Source organism: Sycon ciliatum, chromosome 13 (assembly GCF_964019385.1).
Source record: "Sycon ciliatum chromosome 13, ocSycCili1.1, whole genome shotgun sequence".
Lineage (NCBI taxonomy): Eukaryota > Metazoa > Porifera > Calcarea > Leucosolenida > Sycettidae > Sycon > Sycon ciliatum.
In genome coordinates this window covers 10,215,107-10,238,033 of record NC_088655.1, presented here as the reverse complement: position 1 = coordinate 10,238,033, position 22,927 = coordinate 10,215,107, and the positions used below count along the sequence as shown (strand labels likewise).

At 49.0% G+C, this 22,927-nt stretch overlaps 1 protein-coding gene and 5 non-coding genes across 6 annotated transcripts in view; all 6 read right to left on the bottom strand.

The window, feature by feature from the left end:
* Positions 1 to 1,555: 1,555 nt before the first annotated feature.
* LOC135829763 (collagen alpha-1(I) chain-like) overlaps positions 1,556 to 22,927 on the bottom strand; it is a 40,648-nt gene continuing 19,276 nt past the window's right edge. The window contains exons 22-49 of the mRNA XM_065342147.1: positions 22,737 to 22,844; positions 21,959 to 22,048; positions 21,474 to 21,581; positions 20,909 to 21,016; positions 20,292 to 20,507; positions 19,186 to 19,239; positions 18,389 to 18,496; positions 17,852 to 17,905; positions 16,218 to 16,271; positions 15,796 to 15,849; positions 15,173 to 15,226; positions 14,733 to 14,786; positions 14,240 to 14,293; positions 13,627 to 13,734; positions 13,126 to 13,179; positions 12,642 to 12,749; positions 11,599 to 11,652; positions 11,310 to 11,363; positions 10,140 to 10,193; positions 8,982 to 9,053; positions 8,705 to 8,758; positions 7,802 to 7,819; positions 7,125 to 7,142; positions 6,474 to 6,566; positions 3,902 to 4,034; positions 3,322 to 3,416; positions 2,970 to 3,149; positions 1,556 to 2,418 (exon numbers count right to left, since the gene is read on the bottom strand). Of these exons, the coding sequence (XP_065198219.1) occupies positions 2,305 to 2,418; positions 2,970 to 3,149; positions 3,322 to 3,416; positions 3,902 to 4,034; positions 6,474 to 6,566; positions 7,125 to 7,142; positions 7,802 to 7,819; positions 8,705 to 8,758; positions 8,982 to 9,053; positions 10,140 to 10,193; positions 11,310 to 11,363; positions 11,599 to 11,652; positions 12,642 to 12,749; positions 13,126 to 13,179; positions 13,627 to 13,734; positions 14,240 to 14,293; positions 14,733 to 14,786; positions 15,173 to 15,226; positions 15,796 to 15,849; positions 16,218 to 16,271; positions 17,852 to 17,905; positions 18,389 to 18,496; positions 19,186 to 19,239; positions 20,292 to 20,507; positions 20,909 to 21,016; positions 21,474 to 21,581; positions 21,959 to 22,048; positions 22,737 to 22,844 (2,325 nt within the window). The 3' untranslated portion in view covers positions 1,556 to 2,304. The remainder of the gene's footprint in view (positions 2,419 to 2,969; positions 3,150 to 3,321; positions 3,417 to 3,901; positions 4,035 to 6,473; positions 6,567 to 7,124; positions 7,143 to 7,801; positions 7,820 to 8,704; positions 8,759 to 8,981; positions 9,054 to 10,139; positions 10,194 to 11,309; positions 11,364 to 11,598; positions 11,653 to 12,641; positions 12,750 to 13,125; positions 13,180 to 13,626; positions 13,735 to 14,239; positions 14,294 to 14,732; positions 14,787 to 15,172; positions 15,227 to 15,795; positions 15,850 to 16,217; positions 16,272 to 17,851; positions 17,906 to 18,388; positions 18,497 to 19,185; positions 19,240 to 20,291; positions 20,508 to 20,908; positions 21,017 to 21,473; positions 21,582 to 21,958; positions 22,049 to 22,736; positions 22,845 to 22,927) is intronic.
* On the bottom strand, positions 4,656 to 4,727 carry Trnaq-cug (transfer RNA glutamine (anticodon CUG)). The gene has a single exon. It is a non-coding gene; the product is annotated as a tRNA-Gln (tRNA).
* On the bottom strand, positions 6,203 to 6,274 carry Trnaq-uug (transfer RNA glutamine (anticodon UUG)). The gene has a single exon. It is a non-coding gene; the product is annotated as a tRNA-Gln (tRNA).
* Trnas-gcu (transfer RNA serine (anticodon GCU)) lies at positions 7,919 to 8,000 on the bottom strand. The gene has a single exon. It is a non-coding gene; the product is annotated as a tRNA-Ser (tRNA).
* Trnaq-cug (transfer RNA glutamine (anticodon CUG)) lies at positions 19,405 to 19,476 on the bottom strand. The gene has a single exon. It is a non-coding gene; the product is annotated as a tRNA-Gln (tRNA).
* On the bottom strand, positions 20,008 to 20,079 carry Trnaq-uug (transfer RNA glutamine (anticodon UUG)). The gene has a single exon. It is a non-coding gene; the product is annotated as a tRNA-Gln (tRNA).

Here is a 22,927-nt window from a genome sequence, read left to right as displayed (position 1 = left end):
CGGAGGTGCACATTGACTGGCTGAAAGACAATCTGCCGCAATTCCCTCCTCCGCCAGGTCACGACGGGCGCTTGCCGAACGGCGAACTGCCAAAGCCACGCAAGCCGGTGTATTTCTCCACGGGGCCACTGCTGCCGGGGGCAACGCCTTTACCGCTGGCCATGCCGGAAGACTGCTATCTGCCAGACGCATGCCAGGCGTACCGCAAGATGTACCTGCTGCACAAGCGATCGTTTGCGACCTGGTCGAAGCGTGACGTACCGACATGGTTTGAAGAGGGCGTAGCACACCTACCGCCGCTACCAGCTACACCGAAGACTCCGCCAAAGAAACAGACGAATACGAAGAAAACTGTGAAACGCAAGCAGAAACCGAGAAAGCCTCTAAAAGAGAATGATGACCATGCTAACAATGATGACGACGATGATGGTGATGATGATATTTCAGCAGATTACGCTCCGAGCGCGAAGCGGAAGAAAATGCATGCACATGCGCCGAGCAGTGACGTGCAAGCCTCACAGAAAGCTGCAAGCACAGGCGGTGCTCATATTCCGCCGACAAAGCCCAAACCAAAAGCGCGACCATCGAGCAAACATCCACCGGGTGGCCAAGGCAAACAGGCAGCACTTGACAACAAGCCCAACAAGAAAACGCCATCACCTGCAAAAGCGGTAAAGAAAGAACCTGGAGCAACAGGGAGGGAAAATAGCGCTGTAACGTCGTCGAAACGGGGTAGCCGTGCAAGCAAAGAAGATGCTCAACCCTCTGCACATGGGATTAAGTGTGATCCTGATGGCACCAGCCAAACTAGTTCCGTACCGACTCGCGAGCCAGCGACTAAGGCTACACAGCCGCGCTTGCAAGTACAAATTAGGCAGGATACTGTTGAGCGCGTGCAAGTACTAGTAGATGTACCTCTGCGAAGAGGACGCTCTGCAATGGGAGCATCGCAGGCTTCCAGCTGAACTCTTAGTGTTTTAACACAAGCTTGACGCTAAGTCTGAACTCCTAATACTCTGTTGTAGATTGTGCATATCAAATATCCAAGTAAGCACATGTACATTGTCCTCGGAGACAAGCGATGACACTCTGTTGGAAGATACTGGTTACACGAGGTGATCGTCTAACGGCCCATTCCCCCGCTTGTGATATACGTTCACAAGGGGGGGGCTCTTTATGTATAAAAAGTGAAAGTAGGTGAATGTGTGCTGGCCTTGGTGTTGGTTCACGCCTATGAAACGCTCTAAGATCTTCATGTCTTTCTTTTTTCCATACATGTAATGAAGTGGCTCCCCTTTATACTCGAATTGTGTGGCTTATTACCCTAATTCAGCTGTAGTGTGAGCGCCAATAGTCCTTTGAACGTTCTTGGGTGCTGGCGCCATATTTAGATACCAGGACTGTTTATGCAGGCCCCTCTACATTATGTTTCCTATCCATTCCTTTTCCATTTTACTCCAGACTTCAAAGTTACTCAAATCCAGCCCTCCGTGTCGTGCTACATAGCTGAAAGCTCCAAACACGTCGAATGGTTTCTAAGGAAGCTCAAAAATAATCTCATCATAAAATCGCTTTACTACTTGCAGTTCTGGAACGCAATTGCTGTAAGACGAAAGCCATTGCGGCCAGAATGTTAATAAAAAAAACGACAAGAAAAGCTAGCAGCAATGAACTTAGTACACGATCATGTACACGGTTACAATCATAATACAAAGAGAACAAAGCATTTGTGTGAACTTACATGATGTACAGCTGACAAAGAGTCTGAAAATATCTACGAAAACAAGTTAGTCTATGTCGAGGTGCTTGCGAAGCGAGTGCAGTGCTATGTGGTGTGTGTGGGGGGGGGGGGGGGGGGATACTGGGAGTGGGGGATGTGCAGGTGCAACATGTGCCAAGTAAAACTAGAGTGAACGGGCTGACAACGTAGCTGGGCATGGCAACCAAGCGCGCACAAACAACGCTTGAGAAACGTGGGCTTGTACTTCAAAGCAGTTGGATAGCAACAAGAAGCAGACGAGAGAATAACAGCACAACAAGGACAGACACAGGGAGATACAGAGAGGAAAAGAATTATCCACTGTCGTTACCACCTCCAGCACAGCAAGGCAATGCCGTGCCGTACCGAAGGTGGCAACAACTAAGTACAGTTGGGATTCTGCTAAATCAGCAACTGTTTGATCACGAACACAACCACAGCGGAGCACCATGGTTGGGGTGGAGGCGTGTCACTGCGCACACGGCAGCAGTGAGTTGTTATTACCGATGATGGTGTCGGTGGTGACCGCAGAGCACGCACGGGCTTCAAGCAAAGCACAGCTGCGACGACTGGCCAGTGGTTGACGGCATGGCGGGCAGTGCCGGCAGCAGGTCAGTGCGTGATGTCTGCAGCTGGATGGTAGTCTCACCCGACGTGCTCTGTGTAGGACAAAACACAAAACACATACAGACACATAATTACATATACATATGGACACACACACACAGACAGACACACGGATAAACAGACAGACGGACACACACTCACCATGTACACACACACACACACACACACACACACACACACATAGGCACACGGGCAAACAGACAGACAGACACACACACACACGTGTCAGTATACACTAAATCTTCCATCCTTCTTTCCTTCATTACTGGGAGCAGCTCATAACCTCATCAGGACAGCAAGTTGACAATGGTATGGGGAGAACAAACTTCACCCGATTCTCTACTGTAAAGATCATGCATAACTTGTTCAGACATGCCATCCAAGAGCATTTTCACACTTTTTCAGCAGCAAAAATATCACATGCATTGCAAGTGACAAGTGTGTGTGTGTGTGTGTGTGTGTGTGTGTGCACGTGTGAGTGTGTGTGTGTGTGTGTGTGTGTGTGTGTGTGTGTGTGTGTGTGTGCGCGCGCGCGCACAGGTGCATGCGCGCCTGCACGAGTGTGTACATGTGCATAGCTGACCTTGCAGGGCGTGTGCTGGACGACATGCAGGTGCTTGCTGTCCAGGTTGAGCGGCTCGTTGAGCTCGGCCGAGAGGAGATCCTTGACACCATTGGCATTCTTGCAAGACTCCGTATAGTTCTGCTCGACGGTGTGATGGAGGAGACGCAGGAACGACAAGTGACTGCTTGACTCAAGGGGCTGCAAGGGAAGGCGGACATGGAAGCAAGCAAGAACAGAAAAAATCTCGGATGGTGAGCCAATACGTATTAATAGGGCCGCTATTCACAAAATCCCTTTCCATTTTAATTCAAAGTATTGGTAGATGACGTTCACCAGGAACGGTGACGTCTGGACAAAATCAGAAGCTCACCTCGACGCAAGTCTTTGCCTTCTCCACGTCAAAGTTGCATACGGCCTGGATGGCGTTCAGAGGTGAGCCCTCATCGGGATCAATGAAGTATGTACCTGTATAGCAGCACACAGTCACAGCAACAGTCCAGGGATGATACTCTTTAGTAAGGGAACAGCTGTAACTGAGGGGAAGAGGGGCTCACTGGCAACAGTCCCTGGTGGTCTCAGGCACATGTCCGGAGCCCCAAGAAAATCAATGCAAATTGAAATTGCAGAAACCAGAAGTCATAATTAATGTGCTTCCATGTGAAGTTCACAAAATACAGGCTGAAAGACTCAAACAAAGTCGAGCACAGGAGTGCCAACAAAGCCAGATAGAGTTGTTCAAACAGAGGCATCGATAGAGACCGACACATTCATTCAAAAATAGACAGAGGCGTACGGCTGCTGCCGGGCAAGACACATACAGATACAGGAGATAGGAGATGAACCAAATGCATGCTTGCATGCACAAACGCATGCAAGCATGCAGGAACACATGCACACGCGCGCGCACGCACACACACACACGGACGGCACACCCGGCAAGCTCGACCTACCTGACTTGATAGCAGGATTGCAGAGCTTGAGATCAGCACAGTCACGTCCAGGCTGTTCCTTGCTACCGCTGGGGCAATGGTGGGTAGAGAGCTTCTCCTTCAGACCTGAGAGCTCATGGAAGAAGTTCTCAACCTAACGAGGTGACAAGGAAATAGAGGGAGACAGAGAAAAGAAGAGAGTGAGCAATGCGAATAGGTGCAGCCGACCACTTCTGGAACAAAGAAAGCATTCAGTCCAACACTGATACACTGAGGTCATGGCAACATTTATAGTGCATTGTTGGCTTTAACCCGATCCGATGGACCGCTTTCCAGAGAGGGACCCGAGCCGATGGGCTGCTTCCCAGAGGGGGACCCGACCCGATGGGCCGCTTCCCAGAGGGGGACTCGACCCGATGGACCGCTTTCCAGAGAGGGACCCGACCCGATGGACCGCTTTCCGGAGAGGGACCCGACCCAATGGGCCGCTTCCCAGAGAGGGACCCGACCCGATGGACCGCTTTCCAGAGAGGGTGCATGCACATCCATGATGTCAAGGAGAGTATGCACATCAAATAGAGCTATGCACGGAATACGGTCACCTCCACGCATAACAGTGTGCACAACCAATCGCCCTGCTGCACTCAACAAAAAAAGTCGCACATGGCCCAAAGCAGTATTGAAAGCATGGGGACCAGGTCAGGAATGAGTTTGCTTTCAAAACAAGATCTGCGAGGCGCATGCAGTGCATGGAAAAGAAGCGCAAGAAAAAATCAGGTTCTACCGAGATTTGAACTCGGATCGCTGGATTCAGAGTCCAGAGTGCTAACCATTACACCATAGAACCCTACACATCAACCAACGAAACAACTTGCAGCACAACCATTTTCGTAACGAATAAGGGATGTGATCAAACTGTCACTTTCCGAATAACGCACTGGAAGAAAAAAAAGTTTCGGACCAACAATACCCCATACCTACAGCTTTAGGCTGCGTTCGTTTTTAGCTACCTGGTAGAGTAGAGTAGAGTCCCTCTACCGATAGAGGCAGATGGTAGAGGCACGTGTACGAACGCTGTTCTACCGGATTTAGTAGTTTACACGCTGTGTACGTGAAATGTTTCTTTTTTGTATGGAGTTGTGTACAAATCCTTGATCTTGCTGGAAATCCCGTAGCTCTACCAACTTCTACCGGATTCTACCAACTTTTTCCTGGTAGAGCCGGTAGAGGAAAGTAGAATCTACCCTTTTGAGTAGATTTTTTTTCAAAAAACGAGCACCTCTACCGAAAGAAGTAGTTTCTACCCAAACCTGTAGATCAAAAACGAACGCCCCCCCCCAAGTGACGACTGCACACACGTGCCAGGTCACATGATCTGCTCAGGAACCAAGCAATGGGGTACTGCACGGTCAAACACCAAACATTACAACCCGCCTACTGCTGCCGGTTGGCTGTGCGTCCATTGGGAAAGTACACCAGCGTATGTTTTGTGGGGGGGGGGGGGAGAGAACAATGCTAGCTTTACTGTGCATGGGCATTGCTTGTTCTTGAGCCATACGAAGAGTCGATGATCAAAGATGTACAATTTGATGACCCGTTAGCCCACAGCACATCTTTTTTTCTGTTCTTTTTACTTTACGAAAACAGCCTTCCACTAACTACCATTTGGCTAAGTGGTCGGATCATGCGCTGCCAGAGATCGAACATGCAAAGAAGTTGCCCATGACAGCTGCAGTAAATGCAGAAGCACAGCGGACGGTCCATCCACGTGTGCTGAACCGACATGATAGCTACACGACACAGGATCATACCGCTGTCAAAAAAACGATGCAGTCCAAATCCCTGCCATTCATGAGGCAATCGTAGCACCACATCTGAACTGAAGACTTTTGGCTTCCTTGGTCACACCAAGAGTATATAACCAAGAGTGTGCAACTCCTATCTTGAGCTGCGATGGGTTCACCCACGGCGGAATTTTTTTATTGCGTCATTCTTTGGCTGAAGTATGATCAAGTGCGTATGCTTTCCCGCGCATTTTTTGTAGATACGGTGAGAGTTCACCAGGTTCAAAGCACATCGATCTATCGTCCGTTGTTCTGCTTCGACTACCGTAGCTGTGATGTACAAATTCTTTGTACTTTAATCTCGGGCTACGCAAGATGGCATCAGCGAGCCAAACAGCCGCCAAAGACTGATGTCATAAAAAAATTCCGCCGTGGGCTGGGGGATCGTCGAGTTGCACACTCTTGGTTATGTACTCTTGGTCACACAAAGAAAATGCTGTACAGGCATTTCCTCAAAAAGATACAAACGCAACAAAAAAGGTTCTACCGAGATTTGAACTCGGATCGCTGGATTCAAAGTCCAGAGTGCTAACCATTACACCATAGAACCCTACACATTGAGCAGACAATGCTACTAGGGTCAAAACAAGATACACATCAAGCATACACACACACACACACACACACACACACACACACACACACACACACACACACACACACACACACACACACACACACATGCACATGAACACACACACGCGCACACACACACACACACGCACACACACACGCACACACACACTCACCATGTCAACAGTTGCGGGTTCATCCTCGAAGTCGACGCTACGCTTGAATTTTCCACCACCAGAGACGGGGTAGTGGGCGCCACAGTTGGGGCACTGGAAAAGAACGCAAGCAAGCAAGCGAGAAATGGAAAATTAAAATATGATAACTTATAAAATGTTGATACAAGCATTGCTTCACCGTTAAGGTAGACTTGTTTTGACTCGGCAGCGAATCAAGGCTGCCATCCAAAGCACCACATTGAACCACCAACCATTCTACAAGCAATGCTGCAGTTGTGTTGTTGTTTTTTTGGTTTTTTTACTATTGACACAGCCCTACTGAAAAACAGGTGGAGAACAAAAAGAAACGAGGAAAAGGACAAAACATAGGAGATGTAGTTGCTGCCACTGTCTCAGTATGCACGGCGGTGTACAGAAGAACGTGATGATGCATACAGTGCACTGCCATTCACTGGGCCAAGTTACACTGTAAGCATAGTGCAAGCTCAATACCTCCCACGCACGCACACAGACACAACGACACACACAAAGACACATACACACAAACACACTCACACACACACACACGCCCCTCCCCCCCCCCCCCCCCCCCCATACACTCACACACACAAACACACACACCAGCACCCACACACACACAGCAATACTTACACCCTTGCCAGGTGGTCCCTGATGAGCAGCAAAGAGGACGGCAAACATTGCAACGGAAGAAGAGACGCATTCAGAGGAGCACAGATAACAACAAACAGAGAACACGATTCTAATCATACAAAGCTCGCAGTGTTTCTCATTGTTGGAGCACTCTAACTTTGATGCATTGGCTCGCTTTAAAAATGCTTTGTTGATCACTCGACTTCACTGTGATCGGTCTGGCTAGCAAGTCTGAGCTCCGCGAGGCTTAATATGCTCGTATTGTCAGAGCAGCCCCTATCATGACAAGACAGCTGCACTGTGCTCATGCCAAAAAGAAGGTGCGTGAGGGCCCTGTCAATACTTCTGTTGAGTTTCAACTGGAGACTCGGGAGATACCTAACACTTCTTTCAATCTCCAGGGAATCGAATGACACAAATTATGTCGTATTTCAGAAAAAAAGGTGCATATAGCACAATAGTTTTACAAAGATGGAGAGGGGGGTTTCCCTCAATTACATACATGTACATGTATATACATGCTGCACCCACCCAAGGCTGCACGTGCACACGTACACACACTCACAAGCATATGTGCACGAATGTCCTCTCTTGCACATGTTATAATGGAAACGTAAAACCTACAATAGAGCTAGCATGCAATTCATACGCAACAGATCATCTCAGCCAGGACTTACGGGAGGTCCAGGTGGTCCCTAAACCAAAGCGACAACAACAGCAAATATACAAACAAAACATCAGACACGCAAAAAAGAAAAAAATTATGATGCTGAACCAACAAAAAATATGTGCAACGACGAAGATGGGATTCGAACCCACGCGGGCAGAGCCCAATGGATTAGCAGTCCATCGCCTTAACCACTCGGCCACCTCGTCACCACATAGTGAAGGTCAATGAAGGTGGCTTGGGTACTTACAACCAAACAGCAGAACTGTGTAATACGCCTATTGTGCAATGCGATTTCTGATGTGACGTGAAAGTTCAGCTCGCGTTATTTGGCTCGCTCGTTGGAAAACAACGCGAGTGACCTGCAGCTCACGTCGAAATTTGGAGTTTTACGCCAAATTTGAAGTGAAATTGCGCGTCACGTCGGAAATAACGTGCATCCTAACCTCTCTTATGTGTACCAGCAACACCCTACACAGCCACCTGGTCATGGTCATAGTGTGTGAGGTGTTGAACAGTGCATTGCTGATCTCAGCATACTCACATGCATTACTCATGTATTACTCATGCATTACTCATGCATTACTCATGCATTACTCATGCATTACTCATGTGTTCCATACTTGCCAGTGCACTATGGGCTTATAGGCCTGTGCAGAATAGGAATAGTACACTGCACAGCTACCATGCTGCAAGAATACCACCAACTCCGGTATGAACTTGGTTTTTTTCCAGCCAGACTAGACAATGGTAGACATGCACGAACACAAACTTCCCATGAATACAATCATACAACCACACACACACACACACGCACACACACACGCACGCACACACACACACACACACACACACACACGCACGCGCGCGCGCACGCACGCACGCACGCACGCACACAGGCATTGCTACTCACGGGTGGTCCGGAGTCACCGCGAACGCCAGAGTCACCATTCTCACCAGAAGGTCCCTGACGGAGGACAAAGATTGAGGAAAGAACACCGTTGCATAAAACGACAATGAAAAGTGCCAGGAAAAATGAAGATGAAGCCATCCACGAAAAATTAAAGGAGAGCAGCAGGATATCCGACACTTCTTGTTTCGTTCCTGATTGACTCAAACCTTGCACGTAGTATTATATGAAAAAGAAAACTCTCTCAATCTCTCTCTCTCTCTCTCTCTCTCTCACTTACCTCTGGTCCGGTAGATCCAGATGGTCCATCATTACCTGGGTCACCCTGCGGTCCTTGTGGTCCCTTGGAGCCCTACAACAGAGCAGACAGGATAAACAGAGAAGACACATATTGATGGGGAGCTCCAAACTGGGAATATATCCTTAACCTTCCACTCGGCTGCAGCGAATCAAGTTCATCCCTGTTTAGATGATCCCTTGCTGGTACAAGCATATGTTGGGCTATCAAGCGCATCTGCATTATGAGTGAGGTGAATTCAGTTAAAGTGGAATGTGAGAAAGTGGGGACATTCAGCATATCAAATCGGCACTCCGGTGACAACATAACGACTGTTGACACAACACAACAAAGAGTGCAGAAGTGTGCCGAGGGACTAGAAAGTGATGATTTGAGGGTATAAACACGCACACAGCATACAGTATACACTGTACAAACACCGTACACAGCACACAGCACACAGCACACAGCACACAGCACACAGCACACAGCACACAGCACACAGCACACACAGCACACACAGCACACAGCACACACAGCACACACAGCACACAGCACACACAGCACACACAGCACACACAGCACACACAGCACACACAGCACACACAGCACACACAGCACACAGCACACAGCACACACAGCACACACAGCACACAGCACACAGCACACAGCACACACAGCACACACAGCACACAGCACACACAGCACACACAGCACACAGCACACACAGCACACAGCACACAGCACACAGCACACAGCACACACAGCGCACACAGCACACACAGCACACAGCACACAGCACACAGCACACAGCACACAGCACACAGCACACAGCACACACAGCACACACAGCACACAGCACACAGCACACAGCACACAGCACACAGCACACAGCACACAGCACACACAGCACACAGCACACAGCACACAGCACACACAGCACATCTGTTGGGTAGTCCGTGATCAAATTACTTCCATGGTAAACTAAGTGACTAAAAGCGATGAGAATGTCATAGCAGACATGCACGCAAGTGTGTGTTGTTGAACCTACTTTAAGAACGCATTGTTCCTGCCCATATGATTGTCTGGCTGCACAGACATGTGCGTACGCTACAGCACAAGTACAATGGTGAACAGGCCACAGAGCTAAAGAAATTTTACCTGTGAACCTTGGGGTCCGACTGGACCACCTGAGCCACGCTGTCCATCTTCACCCTGGCATGCAAAACACATACGCACGTACGCACGCACAAACGCACGCACGCACGCACGCACACACACACACACACACACACACAGAGGGCAGGCATGAGGCAATCGAGCGAGATGCAGGGGCGTCGGAAGGTAATTTAGTGCGGTACGGTCAGCCATCTGAAGTACAATTTACGCGTGGGGGAGGGGTGGCTGAGCTGAAAATTTTGGAAAATTAGAGCCCAAATCAGTTCATTTTATTGATTCACAGGGTACTTGGGGCAAATAGTGGTACGGTCAATACCGTAGTGACCGTACCGTGTGCGACGCCCCTGAGATGGTTCTTACAGTGCTGAAGACACCTCTGGTCATTCAAACCTTTTTCAATCCTGCGAGGATTTCACGAGAAACAACCCTTCCCGGCTGGTGGAATTATTCTCCACAGTGCCCCATCAGCTACTTTCACCGGAAACTGACAACATGGTGATTTTTATCCACATTCAACAAGTTGTTACTGTGATCAAGGAATAGGGTTCATAGGGACAGAAGCAGCTCCATAACGTGAGTGGATATACCTCCTTGAAACATGCACACGATTACGATTGAATCTCACTTGAAGTCGCGAAGGCTCGATTCTTCAGATCTCAATTCACCGGAACAGACAGGTCGATCCTAGCCACGAAGTTTTTGTTTCCTGCAGAACTATATAAAATGCCCTGTTTGGGTTCTCCTCATAAGCTTTGCTCACTAGCAATGCTGAAGCAGTACGACATTTGGCTTTACGTTAAGGTGGTATTAATGACTGCATAACTTCACTGTGAAGAAGAGGTTGGTGCGACTTCGGCGATAGTTGGGAAGTGTGTGTTGCTCCCTACATCGGAGCTCGCGGTTTTCCTGCTGACTTGATCGGCAGGAAAACCGCGAGCTTCTATGTAGGGAGCAACACACACTTCATAACTTACTGATAACCAATAAAACCGTTGTTCCGGAAGAATTATCTAGCAGAAAATACTACACAGATCTATGTGACATGGGGGACTGCAACAGACTCCACGGTTAAGTGCCAGCAGCCATGTACCAAGGCAAAGCAATCATGCGTGTGTTCGATAGCACAGAGAACAGCATTAAAGTGTGGCTTACCGGTGAACCGCGATCGCCTGGCAATCCTTGTGGTCCCTTCAATCCAGGATGACCCTGGACACACACACACACACACACACACACAGATGCAGACACACAGATGCAGTTATGATTAGGAGGACAGAGGGAGCTCGGTAGGGACATTCGAAGGCAAAACAGGTTAGAGCAGCCTTACTCCATGAACACAGAGCAAAGGAGAGACAAAGGGAAGGAAAGAGAGAGAGAGAGAGAGAGAGAGAGAGAGAGAGAGAGAGAGAGAGAGAGAGATACCAGGTGTATTTTTTTTTACCTTTGCTCCCTGTGGTCCACCCTCGCCAGTAGCACCAGCATCACCAGCAGATCCCTGAGGAAAGGAAAGAGCCAAGCACGAGAGAACCACAACATGATCCTCTTTGTAAGAACTTACGCTGGACACATTGCATAGGCTTCATGCAGTACTGCACTGCAAAGCACACACCTGACATACACCACTGGCGGTTATTTGTATACAGTAGGCACTGGACATACACCTCCGGGGGATTTTTATACAACATGCGCTAGACATCACCAATGATGTTGTTTTTAAACCAACATGCCCCGCTGTTGTGTCTGCGCAGAAAACCAGGTTGCAATTCCAGGCAAGGGAAAACGTAAAGTGAGGATTATATCGCGCACTTGGTATGACCGGGGAGACAAACTGGCCGCCGTGTTTTCCGGGGTATAAGCTGCACTGGACCGTACGCCGGAACCAGATTTTTCGTCCCGATGAGCCACACAGACTTTTTTTGAGTGATTTACTGGTGTTTACAGTGCATCTTATACTCCGGAAAATACGGTACAGTGGTACCTTTGAAACCCGGCACCATCTGTGCTGCAGAAATTCTGCTGGATTAGAAAATCTGATTTACTGCTGCAATGTGCATGAAGAGGACATTTTGGCTACTAAAAATTGTGCTGGTTTACAGAGGGTGCTGGTTTATAAAGTGCTGGATTCAAGAGGGACGACTGTACAGTCCATTCATTGGAAACTGGCACCCTAACTTTTCGGTGTCTCTCTCACATAGTTGTAGATAAGTGAAAACAACAGTACATCCTGCATTGTGTGACCCGTGCAATTACTCCTTGCCACATTTGAGGCCAGAAAAGTTCAAGAACAGGGAAATAGAAATTCAGCCAGGTTTTACAAAATTAGGACAGGTATGCCATGGCAAAATGTACGGAGAAGCAGATCCAAAACCCAGATTTTTGAGATTTAAAGTGGGTTTTTGATCCTCAATTCGGCCCAAATCCGACTTTCAAAAGCCAGCGGGCCAGTTTCCGATGAATGGACTGTAGTTGTAGTTGGTTACTCACGGCAGGTCCCTGTGGTCCGGCGGGGCCCTGTGGACCAGCTGCTCCGCTAGAGCCCTTGTCTCCGGACTTTCCAGCGTATCCGGGAGCACCGGTGGCGCCTTGTGGTCCCTACGAGTACGAGGAGCAAGAACAAAAACAAAACAAAAAGAGGCACAAGACGATGGTCAAGAGAAATATGAGGCGTTTCAGCAGTACAACTCCGATCTGCTTACAAGTGGCATACATGGAAGAATTCTTACATCTCTTGCACACGTTATATTTGAGTAATCGCCGAATGGCAATGGCACATTCTGGGTCGGTCTCCGACCATTCTATGAGTATTCTCGGACAGCACCTGGCTCAGGTGGAGCGTTTGTTAACTGCAGCCAAATTCATTTTGTGACCATGAGTACATGCAGTGTTGTTGGCACACATTGTTACACTACAGACCATTCAGACCGAGATAGGACAGCAGAGTGAGAGCTGAATATCTCCTAGTGCCTACCTGTTGTCCGGGTTGTCCTGGTTGTCCTGCAGTTCCTGGCGGTCCATCGCCTCCCTGAACACACACACACGCACATGCACACGAACACATGCAAGCACACACATGCATAGACACGTGCACACACGTACACGTACGCACGCATGCGCGCGCACACACACACACACACACACACACACAAACACACACACACACACACACACAAATTACACAGGCACTGAGCTTAGTTCACAAACAGCATACATAATTATGAAATGCCACAACTACTCAAAGACACACTAGAAGGTGTTTTATACTCTGAATTGCTACACACCACACACTCGCATTTACAAAATTGAGGATCAACCCTTTCTTAAAGAGAGTTGAGCATCGGGGTTTGAGTTTGGCTATCAGGATCCATAGCGAGAAGGCAGCAATGCCTGTACCTATGGCGAAGTAAAATGAAGGTAACATAAGATAACATAACATAACAAAACATATTTCTGCTTTAGTTGAAGAACTTACACGTTCGCCGGAGGGTCCCATTCGTCCTGGCTCACCATCAGCGCCGGATGTGCCTTGTGCTCCATTCTCGCCGGGGGCTCCCTGGGGTCCTGGGTTGCCGGGTCGGCCCTGCAAGGAAACACAAACAATAGCAGTAGAAGCAGCAGCAGTAGCAGCGGTGGTGGGGGCGGCGGCGGCAGCATCAGCAGCAACAGGACAAGAACCCGGACTTGACGACAGGCCTCTCACTAAGCTACGGTCATTACATAGAGCAGAATGAAAAGAATGCGGAGGGAACCTTCGTGACTGGAACAAAGCACTGGCAATACTAAAGGATTTTTTTTATCTGCCAGTAAGCTTTCTGAACAGATGGCGGCGGAAACGTACAAGGAAACATAATTCTGGCCTATGGTGCGTGCGTGATCACTGCTGATCAATGCACAACTCAAACCATTTGTTTCGTTTATAACATTCGTATCTGCACGGAAAGGAGGTCAGCACCTGCTCCACAAGGCTGCTCGAGAGTTCTGGCAGATCAGCACCTTCTAATATCTGGGACAGCGACAAACAACCGCCGTTCGGCTTAGCTGAAAACTAGACAGTCAGAGGCAACGGAATGCAAACCGCGACTTACTGTTGATCCCTTCTTGCCATCTTCTCCACGCTCTCCATTCTTTCCTGCTCCGCCCTGTACATACAGAACAATAGCAGCAACAGCAGCAGCGGCAGCGGAGGCAGCAACAACAGCAAAAAAAAACAGTGAGCAGAAAGCTTTAACTAGATGCTACGACAAAGGCCGTTATAATGACATACGGTATTTGCTTCATTCCTCGACTTCAAATTGCCGTTATGCCCGGCGACGGGTGGGGTTTTTGTTGGGGGGGGGGGGGGGGAAGGGTCTAGGGAACCTCCAAAATAGTTGGCTGCCGCTGCCTCTGTTGCATGATCTCATCTCTTGGCCATAGCCTGGATGTTCATTGGCAAAGTGTTCCCCGGCACCTAGCACTGAGTACAGCAGACAGTGCACAGCGGCAAGACAACGATGACGTCACCGAGTACAGTACACAGTGTACAGCAGCAAGACAATGATGACGTCATGATGACGTCATGATGACGTCATAACTTACCACTGGGCCGGGAAGTCCGCGTGCTCCCTTGGCACCTGGGAATCCGGGTCCACCCTGGACAACACACAACACACACAGACACAGAGGCAAACATTCTCAGCCAACCCGGCGTGTGGATTCTCTTCTTGAGCATAAATCTGGTGATGAAAAACACGGACCCAGAACTCCAGATAGTACAGACAGAGACTGAGCACGTGTTTAAAAGTCTCCATCCAAATAGCGAATGTCCACAAGCACAGGAATATTGAATCATGTACACCTCATCGTTCAAATTTTTCGCGAACCCTTCCCCCAGAAGCAAATGCTGGTTTTAACTTTTTGTACGTCGTGAAATTACTCAGCCCCATTTGCGACAGTTATGCAATCTAGCTGTGTGGCGTAAGACCCAAATACTTGCATATCAGACTGTACGCAAGGAACGAGAATGATTGCTGACATACCACATTGCCCTTAGCTCCAGCGGGTCCAGCAGGGCCAACGGGGCCGGTGGGTCCCTGTTGTTGCAGAGCACAGACACACAGAGAAAGCGGAAACACACGGAGATAAACAGGCAGACAAGCGAGACGTCTATGCACTACACACAACATGTGCACCCGATATACATGCAGGAGTTCTACAAACATACAAACATACCTAATCATGTGCGTGTGTGTGTGTGTGTGTGAGCGTGCATGTGTGCGTGCGTGCGTGAGCGCGTGCGTGCGTGTGCGTGCGTGTGCGTGTGTGTGGTGTGTGTGCGTGTGTGTGTATGTGTGTGTGTGTGTGTGTGTGTGTGTGTGTGTGTGTGTGCGTGTGTGTGTGTGTGCATGCGCATGCGCATGCGTGTACGTATGTGTGTGTGCGTGTACGTGTGCGTGCGTGTGTGTGCAGCTGTTTTTTGTTGTTTTGTTTTTGTTTGTTTTTTACAAAAAAAAACACACCATTTGATGGCACAAATCAGCAAGGCAGCGATGAGACATATGGAATGGCAGGAGTGGGGGAGAGACAGGGGCAGCTTGACCGACCATAGGGTCTCGGCTTCATTGCAACCCAAGCGCTCCACCCTCTTTCTCAACACACATACCGCGGGTCCTTGAGGTCCAGTATTTCCGTCATCACCGGTTTCTCCGCTTGGTCCCTAACATCGGCAGTAGCAGCAGCAGCAGCAGCAGCAGCAGCAGGAGAGAAACAGACGGGTAGAGTGAGACCGCAAAACAGACACATACATACAGACACACAGACACACACAACCAGCAAGACATGGTTGCGTAGACAGTTACGTAAGGCAGTGGATAGAAAAAGAATCGGAGAGACAAGAGGCTCGATTAAAGAGCGAGCGAATAGTTCATATAAACCGAATAACCATCGAGGGAGGTTCGACTGAAAAGAAAGAGTTGATAGCAAATGAAGAACGAGAAAGTACTCTCTACAGCACTATAAGAGCAAACAACATTCTCCCAGTCACAAAGGCACGGAAAACGCTCAAGTTCAGCAGTTACATCATACCTGTGGTCCAGCTGGGCCTTGGGGTCCTTGGGCACCTGTCTCTCCTCGGGTGCCCTGTCATATGCAAGGCACGCAAAGCACATACACACACACACACGTACACACATACACACACACACACACATGAAAACACGCACATACACACACACACACATGAAAACACGCACATACACACAAGTACCAACAGATGCAGGGACGCGCATCACTCGACAGAATACGAATGCTATTGTATGCATGGGAGATCACTCTTGCCTCTGGGCTGCAAATACTTGAAGAGCGCTCGCATTGCACATTGCAAGGTCAGTTTTGTACACTTCACCCACAAAGATACATGTACTTGCACATGCATGTCAGAGCTCTAGCATGAGCTAATCCCGTGCACTGTGTTCTATTGAATTTGACACTGTGAATCAAACGGACAATTTCTGTTCAATATTATGACGTCGATTTGTTTGCGCCCTCCCCCCCCCCCACACACACACACAAAGAGACGACAGTAGAGCGAGCGTGATTGGCAAAGAGCTGCTGCCAGGGAAACTTGAAGCACAAACATGCACTTCGCGGCGCCTTACAGAGACCGGTATTCTCGCCATTGTGGTAAAAAAATTCCGTCTCCGTTCCCGAGGGAGCTCACAACGGTCGCTAACACCTGGAAAATCCAGCGGCAGGTGCAGGCCCTAATGCCGAGCGCCATCATGGTGTGGTGGATACACAATTGTGTCTGCGCTGTGTCACAAGCCCACCGCCTGTCTGTAGTGTGTGCATGTGCGGTGCTGCTGGCTACACACGGCCTCCACCCACTCTACTTTGGCAGTGCTTTAGGACCGGCGGAAGCAGTGGTGTTATTAAATAACACCACTGCTTTACTGTATAAGCAGAAATATTCGTCTGGAATTTAATTTCGTCTTTTTCGTCCAAGGAGCTTTTGGACTAAATTAAATGCCGTTCGATTTGTCCAGCTTTTCGATACACTCTTATGGTCCAAGGGCGAAATTTACAACCGGACGAACTCCCGTTCTTTGGAGTTGGACAAAATTATGACGAAATGTTCTGCCTGTACAGCACCCGGCCATACCCTAGCCTGTCATACAGTTTGTGTATGATATGTAGGGTATATACTAGGGCTCAAACGGTTAGTCCGATTAACCGGTTGCAGACCGGTTACGGAGAATTAACGGTTAACCGATAAAGATAACGGTTACGCAGTAACTTTTCAGTCAATTTTTCAAGTATCAGGTCGTTGCAAAGTATGCACTTTCGCAGGCTGTCGCACGCGTTCGCAATTTCCGGGCTGTCAACTCGGTCATATCTGGTCTCTTCGTGTGAGAGTATGTATGAATGAGCATGCAAGAGAATATACATGTGTGCGGTGTACTGAATAGGGTACATTTTTTGAATAAGTATAGCCAAATATACGGTTAAAAAAGAGTCCACAGGATTGCCGTGGCTTATAGGTTATAACCGTTAAACCGACCGTTAGCTTAGCAGTTAACCGTTGGGGGTAAAAACCGTGACCGTTTGAGCCCTAGTATATACATGACCTCCTAAGCAGTAAACGTATTATGTCAGTGGCCAACAAGTTGGTCCGGCCATGGCCTGACATACCGGACGGGTTCCACCTGGCCTGTACTCACTTGTTTTCCATCTTGTCCAGCTGGGCCAGGCGAGCCAGGTGATCCTTGAGGTCCCTGTCATTGCAACAGAAACAAGTAAGGAACAAAGACATACGTAGTGTGAAAGTCCAGCAACTACACGGATGGCACACTCACCCAGTGCTGTCCACACGCAAGCGTGTGCATATGCACACACACACATACACACATACATGCACACACACATGCACACACACACACACACACACACACACACACACACACACATACATGCACGCACGTACCAACTACCAAGACAGAGTGCTCAACACCACCAGGATGGAGCAATGCCACAAAGGCAGAAGAGAGCAGAGACACTTAGGATTGCCATGGCTTTGCTATGTGCATGAAACGCAGCGCTACAACAATGACCTAGCCGGTTTTCTCTGTTCTCTTCTGCTTTGTTGGTAAATGTATACAAATGTGTTGGTCCACAGCAGGACCACCCTGCTCAAAGCAGGGCGGTTGGACACCCTGCACTCGTCTAGTGAAGTCGTTAGGTAACAGGTGTTCACATACCCCATCTCCAGGTGTACCGGGTGCTCCGGGACCGCCGGGGTGTCCTCTCTGTCCTGACGATCCGCTGCTACCTGGCTGTCCGGCCGGGCCGGGTGGGCCTTGATCTCCCTGCATGCATGGTACGCGACCCACAGACAGACAGACAGACACACACACACACACACACACACACACACACACACACACACACACACACACACACACACACACACACACACACACAGCATTGCAGTGAAGAGCAAGGCAAGGTTAAAGGAAGCTGTGGCCGTCACACCACACTAGATACAACTCTTAGTAATATTTTACATACAAGTACTAGCCTGTATTTGCTGTCTGATGATTGGTACGTGTAAACACCGTGAAACTCAGAGTTACAGCAGAGACGCTTTTGATTCCTTCTTTCAAGTGTGTGTGCTAGGCTCTGTATCTAAGTGTATCGAGCACTGTCACGAGCAAACACAACTCTCTACCAGCCTGTTGCATTCATACATTACCCTTTGGTAAGTGAGCAACTATGCATTTTCTAGGACACACAGCAAAACGTGCCCTGACCAGACGCCATTGGCGCAGTGGAAACTGCCCTGATATGACAGGATTTTGCTTTATCCGGGGATGCACATTCAATCCACAGTTCTTTAAAGCATGACAATTTGTCCGGTCACTACAGGATTCCGGTATGGTACATGGTGCGGCAAACACAGGCTCCGCTGCACTGCACAGTCTACAGTGCAATACCATTCGACATGGCTGAATTACAAGCAACCTATTCGGACCAATCAGGTTACAAGGTCACTCACGGGCGCTCCTTGTGCTCCGCTGTTACCTGCGGAGCCAGCTGGTCCAGTTGATCCCTGCGCGATGCACACACGAATGCACACACACGCACACACGCACGCACACGCAGCAAAACAATCAGCAACGCCAAGGTAACAAGCACCGACATCGGCAGCAACGAAGGCAAAAAAACCCACTAAACTTGGTACCACTTCGGGCCAGTATTGCGAGAGAAAAAAATCAGGTCCTACCGAGATTTGAACTCGGATCGCTGGATTCAGAGTCCAGAGTGCTAACCATTACACCATAGAACCCTCTCTGAAGTGTTGACCCCTGAGAGGTGGAATAGAACCCAGCGCATGGTTGCACCAAACACCGCTTTGGGAGCAAGAAGTAGCACGAAGAAGCCAAGAGTGAGGCCGTGTTTACATGAGAGTTCCACCCGGGTTGAGTTTCAACCCGCCATAAACACAGATTGACTGGAGCTTTCACACAGCGCACCACGCTTGGTCTCTGGTGGGAGGGTTGAAATCGAGAAATGTACGACCTTAGCGTATGTGTATTTCGCACCAGAATTGCGCACAGCACAGGCAACATCCCCGCCCAAAGTAATCATGTGACCACATCAGTCTAGAGAAGTGGACTTTTGTTGGCATATCAGTACTCGACTCGTGTCAACTTTCTTCATGTCGACACCCATGTTCTCCCCGTACAGATTTTCAACCCGAGTGGAAAACTCTCATGTAAATACAATGTACGGCCAGTGAAAGGAATATGTGCAATGAATGCGAAAGCTAAAAGGAAATACTTCGAAGCAAAATGAAAAATTATCAAATTAAAAAAAAAGGTTCTACCGAGATTTGAACTCGGATCGCTGGATTCAAAGTCCAGAGTGCTAACCATTACACCATAGAACCCTACACATCAGCAGCACAATTCAAGAGGGCTTCGTAGGCAGGCATCTAAATTATCAATACTACACGAGGAGTCATGTTGTGAAACAAGGGCGTCCCAGGTGCACAGATTCATAGACGTATCTTCAGTCAGGTGGGATCCCAGAGAGTTCCCCGCTTCATCCCCACTCACACTCGCAGCGCACTCTCAGAATAAAACAACAATATAATCTTACTCGGTCTCCGCTTGGTCCCTGAGGTCCAGCGGGTCCAGCCGATCCTGACGGTCCCTTCTCTCCCTGGCGTCCGTTCTGACCGGCCTGTCCCGGTGCACCGCGATCACCAGCCTCTCCCGCCTGACCCTGTGCGCCGCGCTCTCCGTCGCTACCCGTTGGTCCACGTGCGCCCTGTGCTCCAGTTTCGCCGTCATTGCCTGCTGGACCAGGGGAGCCCTAACAAGGAAGACAACATCGAAAGCATACATGGTCCAGTTGACAAGATCGGCCAAGAGTATGGTTGCAGTCCTGCGTGATCAAGAAACTAGCACCATTGATTACACAAGAGTTAATCTAGCCAGAAGCAGTCCATGGTTAACAGGTATGTATACTTCAAATAGAAAGTATATGAACCCTGGAACCAACAAAGGTGGCAGGTACAACATCACACCTTCAAGCAGCAGAGCCCGTTGGCAACAGACCCAACCCTATCTGGCATAAGTGTACCCACACACCAAACTAGCTGGCGCACACATACACATGTACTTATGCATACGCACACACACACACGCACATGCATGCTACACGCATGGATGCACACACGCACACACAAGAGCACAACATGTTGCCATGCCTACCTGAGCGCCGTCCTTGCCGTCACGTCCTGCTTCTCCGTTGTTTCCACGGTTACCCTGAGGTCCGGCCGGTCCCTGTCGGCCTTGTGCTCCCTTCTCTCCTGGGCGGCCCTGTACATTGTTGTTACACCAGCACAGCAAGAGCCAAAAGATAAACAAAAGAAACCCATGCTTGCAATGCCCCTCTCGTCACGAGATTTCCAGGATGCCCAAGACATTGACAATTGTCCGAGGGAAACCAAAGTGGCCCATATAGAGAAGACCTTTGAGTGGCAAACGTATTAACGTCACGTGCATTGCATATCCTCCATACATACCTAGTCTTCACTTCACACATATGCACTATCTTCCACACTAGCTACAAATATCTAGGCCTGCTCGTAAAAGATTTCGATAGTGAATGCTGCTGTCTGATGATCGCTGAAATGCGTGAAACTTTGAGTTACAGCTGCACAGCCTTTCACCTCTGTTGTGTGTGTGTGTGTATACCCAGTGTACTTTACTAGCGAGAAAGACCATGTGCTACTCAGTGTGAGGCTGGCCTCAGGCAAACGTTCAGCGTGCTTACAGCTGCTCCTTGTGGTCCCTGGGGTCCAGCACCACCGGCTGGGCCAGCCGGGCCCTTGGGTCCAGCCGATCCGGTCGAGCCACGTTCTCCCTCTTCGCCAGAGGCGCCCTGTGAGCACACAAATCCAGTTTGAGACGGAAAACAAACAACAATGCATCAGAAAACAAAACAGCAATGCATCAGAAAACAAAACAGCAATGCATTAGGGAACAAAGAACAGAGCGTCAGAAAATATACAACAATGCATCAGAAAATAGGGAACAATGCATCAGAGAACAAAAAAAAACCTACACGACAGTTCGACTCAACAACGGACACGTCTAGAGAATCGCAATGACCAACGATGACGTGTGTGTACACAGACGCGTGTGTACACCGTACATAATGACTGCGCATATTGTATTGTTCATTACGATTCTTAGATTGTTGTCTCCTCGTTAGAGGTGGATACTCTTTGAATCATGCTGTTACGGTTAGGTGCTTACCGCTGGTCCAGCCGGTCCCATCTCACCGGGACGGCCGAGAGGTCCCATGTTTCCATTGCGTCCATTCGTTCCGGCTTCTCCACGTTCACCCTGCAAGGACATAAGCATTTACCATGCACGTGCACACACACACACACACACACACACACACACACACACACACACACACAGCACATTCCTATCAAATATCACCAATAATTGTCTGGACACTAAGGACCCATTCAAACGAATTTTCTCCTAAAAAACGGGTTATCCTAGCATGAACACATGGTAAATGCAAATGAATGGATAAGTGTGGAGATGGCACGGGACTGGGAGCAGGAAGAGAAAAGGCAGTTACTACAATCGTTGTCCCAAGATGAGTTACTTTTAAGTTTTAAGCTGTCACAGGTCTCCAATTTCCATCTCGCATGACTATGGCCGGATCAACCGTTAGATCTCGAGTGGCAGTCAACTGGCTTGCGGCCAAAATTTAATGAGGATATTTGCATTGAACTTGCTTGAATTTTCATACAGTGCATTATCACACCAGGATGCTCTATCGTGTCCAGAAGACCGTGATGTAAACGCTTGCTTGCAGTTGCATTCAGACAGGGTTGAACTCATCCTGGGCATATTTCGTCCAGGATGGGTGGGGAGGGGGTTGAACCACAATAAAGATGCCCTCCGTCAAAAAGGCTAGGACTCGAAACGCAACATTATCGCCGCGCACCGCAGCCAGCGCAGGCCTCTCTAGCACTCAGAGTGGCACTACGTGCACGCTCTTCGACTTGCTCACCTTTGCACCGTTGGCACCTGCGTTTCCTTGAGGGCCCATCTGTCCACGCTGTCCGGGCTCGCCTCTGCCTCCTGCCCGGCCCTGTGAGCCAGCCGGTCCAGCGGGTCCCTGGATAGGGAATGAAAAAAAAACATACAAAATTCTGTCCCTGTACTGCCTTATTTCTGCCAACGTTGTATCATTCTTCTCCT